The sequence below is a fragment of the Danio aesculapii genome, chromosome 1, assembly GCF_903798145.1.
Source record: "Danio aesculapii chromosome 1, fDanAes4.1, whole genome shotgun sequence".
In the NCBI taxonomy this organism is placed as follows: Eukaryota; Metazoa; Chordata; class Actinopteri; order Cypriniformes; family Danionidae; genus Danio; species Danio aesculapii.
Window position 1 is genome coordinate 16,950,038 of NC_079435.1, and position 9,422 is coordinate 16,959,459.

At 31.1% G+C, this 9,422-nt stretch overlaps 1 protein-coding gene across 1 annotated transcript; it reads left to right on the forward strand.

The window, feature by feature from the left end:
• Positions 1–930: 930 nt before the first annotated feature.
• scpp5 (secretory calcium-binding phosphoprotein 5) lies at positions 931–7,988 on the forward strand. The gene is made up of 12 exons (XM_056456757.1): positions 931–1,118; positions 1,199–1,271; positions 3,254–3,301; positions 3,617–3,691; positions 5,596–5,649; positions 5,813–5,881; positions 6,646–6,675; positions 6,866–6,904; positions 7,027–7,077; positions 7,180–7,278; positions 7,590–7,613; positions 7,733–7,988. The coding sequence occupies exons 2-11, from the start codon at positions 1,218–1,220 to the stop codon at positions 7,605–7,607; spliced, it is 537 nt and encodes a 178-aa protein (XP_056312732.1). The 5' UTR covers positions 931–1,118; positions 1,199–1,217; the 3' UTR covers positions 7,608–7,613; positions 7,733–7,988.
• Positions 7,989–9,422: the final 1,434 nt, after the last annotated feature.

Consider the following 9,422-nt stretch of genomic DNA (forward strand, 5'->3'; position numbering starts at 1 on the left):
TATTATATTATATTATATTATATTATATTATATTATATTATATCACTTTTAAAGTAATTAGTATACAGTTTTTCAGTGATGAGTAAACGTGTTTGCTTTATAATTATTAAGTAAATTAATTATGCTTATAATAATAAAAATTAAGCCGACTTAACAGTTATGTTTACTCACTTTTTAAAGTAAAGTCAACTTATTGCTTTTAAGCCAATGCCTTGACTCACTTTTTAAAGTAACTACACTGTAATAAATGCTGTAGGTTCCACACAATCGATTTGTTGAGACAACTTGAAGAAATTGAATTAACTCAATGAATGAAGTGGATTGCACATAAAACAATTTCTGTCCCAAAAAGCACTCACAAGTTCAGTTTAAAAAGATAAAAATTAAATATATTGCTTGAACAAAGAGCAAACATCATTTTTTGTGTAATTACTTTTTTACAGTGTTTGTATGTATGATTCATTTATTTTTGTGATTTTGGTTTGACTTTGAACTTTTTTATAGTTTAATATTTACTGTAAAAATTATATGACAAAAAGTCATTAAAACAAATGTTTTTATGTTACTTTAACTAAAATTAATCTAGTTTCAACAAAAGTTATACAAAGTTTAGCTTAATATTTTGTCAGTTTGACTGATGTAAGATGAGATACTATTAAGTTCCTTTTATTCAACTAAGAAAAGTAGGCTGCAATATTTTTTCAGTGTATAATACACATAATCAGAATTTTTTTCCTTATACTGTTATTCCGACAGTTTTTTTTAACTGTGATTAAACACCAATAAGCTCATACACAAAACACAAGCTCAGTTGCTATTTCTGTTAGCACTGATATGTAGTATCTTCAAAACACAGCTTGAACAGACAGGCTGGTGATATCAGCAGTTCCTCAACCGTCATCATTATAATAACAGCCGACAGACGGGCAGACAATGTCTGACTACAGGTCATTTTCTCAATCACCATCTTTCTCCATTGGTGAGCTCATGATGAAGTCTAGCCTGCACGTGATTGGCTGAGCACTGAGCCTGACACCAAATAAAAGCATCAGTCCCAAATCTATAGCGATTCAACCTGCAGCAAAGGTGACCACGTTGACTGACCCTTCCTGTGCACTGTAAGTGTTTGCATAATGTTCTAGTTAAGAAATATAGAACTCCTTTACTTTTCTTTGACTTCTCTGTTTTTGTTTATAAGGTTTGCTGATTCAATAACCATGTGGACGTCTCTTCTCTGTCTTCTGCTGGCCGGTGCAGTGTCAGCTGCACCTGTAAGTTCAATACACTACACTCAAAAACATATTTTTGCTGCTTGTTCAAAATACTTATTTAAAATGAGTTGAAACAACACAGTTCTGCAGTTTTTTTCAGGGACAACTTAATTGTTTATGTTCAATCAACTTAAAATTTAACTTAATGGATTTGCATTGAGACAAGATGAAGGGATTGTGTGGAATCCAGGATTTTTGTACAGTGTATTATTGACCTGATTGTAAAGGTTTTTCTTTTTCTTTTCTTTGTTCACACCAAAACTTTTTCTAACAATGTTTTTTAGCTTTTCATAAAGTGTTTTTTCTGTCTACGTTATTTCCAATGTAAAGAAATCACCCAAAAATACACGTTTAGGTGGTTTTGCTGTACTTTATCATTTTGTGTTTGTAGATTTCAATTACAGTAAAAATGAAGGGAAAACGATTATCTTATAAAAGTTAATAAAAATGATCTTATAAAATTTAGATTTTCTTTTTCAAGAGATGTTTGATGAAGAGTAACATAATACTTTTAACAACAAATTTTTAGTTTAGTATATAATATTTTACTAAGTTAGGACATGGTTAACTTATAGGTTACAATGAACTTATTGAAGTAACATGACTAATTGATCATATAATTTTTTACAGTGTAGTTATTTTGCAAGAGGCTAGTAGTATTGTGTTTTAAGTACAATTTAAAGGCTTAACTAGGTTAGTTAAGTTAACTAGGCGAGTTACTGTACATAAATTAAGCAAGTCATTGGAAAAGTGATTTGTTCAGTAGCCAATAAAACATATATATATATATAAATACATACTTTTTATATAGAATGTTTAGCCCCCCTGAATTATTAGCCCCCTGTTTATTTTTTTCCACAATTTCTGGTTAATGGAGAGAAGATTTTTTCAACACATTTCTAAACATAATAGTTTTAATAACTCATTTCTAATAACTGATTTTTTTTATCTTTGTCATGATGACAGTAAATAATATGTTTGTCTAGATATTTTTCAAGACACTTCTATACAGCTTAAAGTGACATTAGGGTAATTAGGCAAGTTATTGTACAATGATGGTTTGTTCTGTAGACAGTCGAAAAAATATATCTTAAAGGGGCTAATAATTTTGACCTTAAAATGTTTTTAAAAAAATTAAAACTGCTTTTATTCTAGCCCAAATAAAACAAATAAAACTTTATCCAGAAGAAAAAATATTATCAGACATACTGCGAAAATTTCCTTGCTCTGTTAAACATCATTTGGGAAATATTTAAAAAAGAAAAAAAATCAAAGGGGGGCTATAAAGTCATTTATATAGAGAAATATTTGGATATATACATTAAACATCTACACTGTAAAAAAATTCTGGTTGCCTTAAATGTTTAAGCTGAATCAAATTAACCCTATGAGTCCATTGAACTTATATTATGTTAAACTGACTTAAAACAGCTTGCATAACTTAGTAAATCAAGTTAGAACATGATTTACTTAGTTTAAGAAGTTACACTGAACTAAAAACATATGTTGTCATGACTAATTGATCATATAAATTTTAGTTTATAAATTTCTGCTTTATAAGCTTTTACATGCACCAAACTTCATATTTTTGTTCATAATTATATCTAAAAAAATTATTGATGGATATATTCACAAATAACGTGCCTGGTTATATACATTTGATTCTACAAAAAAAAAAAAAAACAAGAAAACATCCTGAAGTGTTTTCTGAATTATATAATGTTATAGCTTCACATAACTCAATAAACCTGTCAAAACTAGCAAATAGAAACACAAATTTTGAATCTGACTTCATCCAGGGTTCATATTTGTTTACTAATTTGCATATCTTGACATAATTGTAATATTAAAATAATGTTTGCAGCTCTTGACTTGAAGTACTATATGTTTTTCACTATTCACCTGCAGTGTCTTGCCTTAAGGCTTGTTTTATGTGTCTGGGATCAGTTTTCATGCGTGTGTATGTTTATCTCTCTCTCTAGCTTTCACCGTTTTTCAATTATCTCCCTCATTATGGCAGCCCGAGGCAGGTGGGGTCAACCACACTTCAACATTCTTGACTTTTCCATATCCAAAAACAGCACAAAAGTCTTCAGAAATCTCTTGCTTTGACCATAATCAACACATTGCGCTCAGATTCAAGATGGAAATAGCTCAGTAATATTACGCTGTATGATGACACACCATTTCATGACATGTGTTTATATGATATATAGGTTTAACTGACTGTACTGAGGTTACTACAGAACATACACTCAATGCACTAATTATAAGTGAAGGAAGCATGTGCTTTTTGGGCATCTGCTAGTATGGATTAAAACCTCCTTTCATTTGACTTTTTTTAGGGGAATACTGGTGGCTTCCAGGGAATGCCATCACAGCCACATCCTGCTATGAATGCTCCGATCAGCATGGAAATCGTATGGTTTTATTTTTATTTTTGTTGTTTGTACATACCTTACATTTAACACTTGTATGTGGTACTAAGCTGCCTTGTAACATATCCTTTTGGATTTTTTACTTGATCTAATTCTTCTAACCAAAATACTTTTTTTTAGCATGTTAGGTTTTTTTTACTTAGTGTGTTTAATCTAAACTTTAAAATAAGCTTAAAAAAAGAGTATATATATATATATATATATATATATATATATATATATATATATATATATATATATATATATATATATATATATATATATATATATATATGAGCAATATCACACTCGTAGCAGTGGGACATGGCTATATATCGGCACAGGTTTAATAACTCATTTCTAATAACTGATTTATTTTATCTTTGCCATGATGACAGTAAATAATATTTTACTAGAAAATTTTCAAGACACTTCTATACAGCTTAAAGTGACATTACAAGGCTTAACTAGGTTAATTAGATTAACTAGGCAGGTTAGGGTAATTAGGCAGGTTATTGTATAATGATGGATTGTTCTGTAGACTATCGAAAAAAAATAAAGCTTAAAGGGGCTAATAATTTTGACCTTAAAATGGCTTTTAAAAAATTAAAAACTGCTTTTAATCTAGCCGAATAAAACAAATAAGACTTTCTCCAAAAGAAAAAAATATTATCAGACATACTGTGAAAAATTTCTTGCTCTGTTAAACATCATTTGGGAAATATTTAAAAAAGAAAAGAAAATTCAACTTCAACTGTATATTATGTATTATATAGGTATAATTATAATGACATAAACTAAACAATAAAACAACAATGAAAGATTAATACTACTTCAAAAAATATTTAACGATATAATTTTTTTATTGAATGTAAATAAAAAACATTATTAATTATTTACAAATAAAAGTATATTACTTAAATTATAATTGTATTGTTTTTTATTTTTTAACACATTTTTTTAAGATGATACCACAAAAAGCACATTTTAGATTACATAAAAACAAGCAAACAAACAAATATTGTACTTTTACTGTGCTAGTGTAAATTATTGTTTTCAGGTACATTAATTAATATAAAATAAAATAAAATAAAATAAAATAAAATAAAATAAAATAAAATAAAATAAAATAAAATAAAATAAAATAAAATAAAATAGGGTGTCACGGTGCACAGTGGGGAGCATGATTTCCTCCAGGTGCTCCGGTTTCACCCACAGTCCAAAGACATGCGCTATAGGTAAATTAAATAAGCTAAATTGGCCGTAGTCTATGTGTGTGAATGCAAGAGTGTATGGTTGTTTCCCAGTGGTGGGTTGTGGCTGGAAGGGCATCCGTTGCGTAAAACAAACAGTATACTGCATAAGTTGGCGGTTCATTCCGCTGTGGTGACCCCTAATTAATAAAAGGACTAAGCCGAAAAGAAAATGAATGAATGAATGAATAAATAAATTAAATCAAATTAACCCTGCTAAAAAAACAGCTTAAACCAGCCTAAGCTGGTTGGCTTGTTTTAGCTGCTCGACCAAACTGTTTTTAGAGGAGTTCTGGCCATTTCCAGGCTGGTTTCCAGCTAAAACGAGCTTGACCAGCCTAGACAGGCTAGGAGCCCAGCCAAAACCAGCTATGTCCATCTTAAACCAAATGGCCGAAACCCCTGGTTGACCAGGCTGGTTGACCAGCTTAAACTAGCCAACGTACTTAGGCTGGTTTAAGCTGTTTTTTTCAGCAGGGAAATTAAATTAAATTAAATTAAATTAAATTAAATTAAATTAAATTGTTGTTTATCACATGAAGCACATTCTACATTATCAAAAATGTTAGTTTTTTTAGTTGTTTATATTCTTAAAAGGATTATTATTATCATTGATTATCCTACTCATTTACTTATTTCCTTATTTCCACATAGATTTTCCCTCCGCGATTCTCTGCTAATCCAGCAGGAGGAGCAGCGGGAACATCGGTGAGTCTGTGATGTCTTTCTCAATTCTCTCAACTCATTTTAGTTTCTTTGTTTTGAGATGCAAACTCTTAAGTTAAATCAGTTCTATGAGCGTATGTGTATCAAAAGACGACATGAAGAGGACTAGCATTCACACGCACTGTGTCTCCTTTTCTGTCCTCAGTCATTCCCCACACAAGCGTTCATCAAGTACTCGCTCCCAAAAGTTCCCGGCAGAAAAAGCGTCGAAATCGTGAGTGAAAAGATGATTATGGCGCTTTCAATAAACATACACGTGTTGCTTTTAAATATCAGAGATAAACATTTAACATTAAAAATACTACATTACCTTTTAGTAAATACTATAGTGTTTTAAAACACACCACAGGAAAGTGTATTAGTAAACTGTATATTACAGTAGCTTCAACATTGAGGTAAAGTTGGTTTTATATTTACACATTTGAACTTACTCCTTAGTAATATACTTTCAGAAAAGTATTTTCTGCTAATTTGAAATCTTATTATTAGCCAATTACTATCAAAGAACAACATTGTTCAGTCAAGTAAATAGTTCAAATGTTGTTTTGATGTCATAGTTACATGTGAATTCAGGACCAAATATTCAAAGTACTATGGAATACAATATAGAGAGCATGTAACAAGTTGCCACTGAACGACTGCGAATATACAACCAATTTTACCTCAATATTTTTTTGTGTTAATGCATTCTATAGTGTACTGATGCACTGTAATAAATGCTTTTGTCTGTGTTAGTTTTTACTAACTGGTGTATTGTAGTATAACATACCGGCTAGTTGAAGAAAACCTTGTTCAGTATAGCATGGTTTGTTTATATTAGTTGTTGTATCACCTTAGCAACTGTAGAATTACCATAACAGACTGATTTAAGTACTTTACTATGTATGTTTATAAACACTAGTATATTTACTATAGTATTTTCTGATGTTAGATGCTTTGACACAATAAAAATTGTGATTTTGCTTCTCCTTATTGTAGTTTTACCCCTACGACTTCGGTAGAGCTCAGGTAATGAATGTTTTCTTCTGTCCACTATAACTAGCTAATGCTAATAAATATAACTTTTCATTAGTTTATATGATATCATAACAAGCTAATGGTAGCAAATATTACCTATCATTTGTTTATGTCATAACAAGCTAATGCTAGCAAAAATACTGCACGTTTTTCACAACTCAAATTGTTGTTTTACTTTCAGGACCAACCAAATGTCCCCCTCATACCTCAGCTTCCCAATGTAAATTCCTTAAATTACTTCAACATTTTGACATAATTATTTTAAAAACAAAGCAAAACAAGAGTTCTCTCTTGCGTAACAAAACAACGTTATATATATATATTTTTTTTTAAAATACACAGATCTTCCCCTTCGACTTGATGCCACAGACTGTTCCTCAACAGCCACCCGTGGTGAGACAATTATACCTAGTTTTCATATTTATATGTTAAATAAAATTTTCTGAAGCACTTGAATCTCTTATTCTCTAATTTATTATGTATTTTTTTACACAGAACCCACCATTCCAGGATGGTCCTCCACAAACCCAAGAGCCTCAGCAGCAAACCCAACCAGAGCAACAGCAGCAGCAACAACAGGCTCAGACAGGACAGGTGTGTGTATGTGTGTGTGTGTGTGTGTGTGTGTGTGTGTGTGTGTGTGTGTGTGTGTGTGTGTGTGTGTGTGTGTGTGTGTGTGTGTGTGTGTGTGTGTGTGTGTGTGTGTGTGTGTGTGAAGCTAAAAACACAACCCTCAGCAAAACTCCACTGTGACAACATAATTACTCCTTCAGCTCTGCGTTCAGCTAGGATGTGTTTAACCAAAATGAGAACTTGTAAATGTTGTGTGTCAGCAGCAGTTTTGCAGGAATGGCTGATTATGTGTGTATAACACAATTGTTTTAATTGTCTACACTTTTTTTCAGGTGTCTACCAGACCATGAAACCTGGTGAGATATTGTGTCTAATTTTAATTCACACCTCATGATTTATGAGCACAATAGTTGAAGCGTTTCAGCACATCTGTGTCTTTTATTGTTGTTTAACTTGTCGTTTCTTATGCCCGCAGACACATCTGTGAAGTAAGAAAAAGACATCAAGCAACAAGAGCGTGGAACAATTTTTTTTCTTCTTGTTTTGTTGTTGTCTAATGCTAAATAGAATTAGTAAAAATGTTTCCTTGAATAATCATTGAGCTGATTTTGATTTTTAACATGTGATGATCTGCCCATAACACAACTTCTGTAATTGCATGATGTATGGATAATTAAAAATTATAATTAAACAATCATACCTTAATTGAATCTCAGATGTCTCCTGTATCATGTAGGCCTTTTGTGATTAGTGTAATAAAGTTGATTAAAAACAAAAACACAGTGCGCTTTTTTATTTATTTTTGTGGTGGGAGCTATGAAATTTCTAATAGATACTAATGAATTCATTCATTCATTCATTTTCCTACTGCTTAGTCCCTATATTAATCAGGGTTCACCACAGCGGAATGAAGAATAAACCGCCAACTTATCCAGCACATGTTTTATGCAGCGGAGGTTCTTCCAGCCGCAACCCAGCACTGGGAAACACCTATACACTCTTGTATTCACACACATACAGTTGAAGTCAGAATTATTAGCCCCCCTTTGAATTTTTTTCTTTTCCAAATATTTCGCAAATGATGTTTAACAGAGCCAGGACATTTTCACAGTATGTCTGATAATATTTTTTCTCCTGGAGAAAGTCTTATTTATTTTATTTTGGCTAGAATAAAATCAGTTTTTAATTATTTTAAAACAATTTTAAGGTCAAAATTATTAGCCCCTTTAAGTTATATTTTTATTCGATAGTCTACAGAACAAACCATGGTTATACAAAAACTTGCCTAATTACCCTAACCTGCCAAATAACCCTCATTAATCTAGATAAGCTTTTAAATGTCACTTTAGGCTGTATAGAAGTGTCTTGAAAAATATCTAGTGAAATATTATTTACTGTCATCATGGCAAAGATAAAATAAATCAGTTATTAGAAATGAGTTAATAAAACTATTCTGTATAGAAATGTGTTGAGAAAATCTCTCAGCTAAACTGAAGTTGGGGAAAAAATAAACGGGGGCTAATAATTCTGACTTCAACTGTACACTACGGTCAATTTAGCTTATTCAATTCACCTATAGCGCATGTCTTTGGACTGTGGTGGCACTGAAAAAGTTTTTTGATCAGTTTGCACCCAGAAGGAAGCTATAAGATATGTGAATATAAAATTACAGCTCATGCTATTAAAACCCAGAGACATTCAATAGTAACGTAAATATATAATATCAGGAATTATAAACTAATAGTCTTTATTATATAATAGTCACACCAACTTTATGTTAGAAATCAGCTCATTCCTTTATATTTGCTGGTACATTAAGCCTCAACACGTAATGAGATATTCAGTGTGATAATTATCATACAACTGTTTAATTAGCTCTGCAATCCTGATTCAGTGTTAATTACACATATATGTATTTTTTATCAAAGGTGAAGCATTAGCCAGTTTACTACTTTTTGTATTTATTTGCTCACAAGTAACTCTTGTAGTCCACACATCTTGTATATGCCATATCTGCTTATCTATATCTGCAAACTGCAAATGTTTTAGATGATTCTAGTCTGACAAATTACCCAAGTAATGTTCAAATATAATGTACAAATACTCATTCAAGTGAGTTATACAAATAGCTAATTTTAAAATAAGGTAAAATTGTGCAGTCAGCT

Coding starts and splice junctions, on each gene's coding strand:
- scpp5 (XM_056456757.1), top strand. CDS start 1,218: ATGTGGACGTCTCTTCTCTGTCTTCTGCTGGCCGGTGCAGTGTCAGCT. Junction 3,302..3,616: donor ATTATGGCAGCCCGAGGCAG/GTGGGGTCAACC, acceptor GACTTTTTTTAG/GGGAATACTGGTGGCTTCCA. Junction 7,078..7,179: donor TTCCTCAACAGCCACCCGTG/GTGAGACAATTA, acceptor TTTTTTACACAG/AACCCACCATTCCAGGATGG.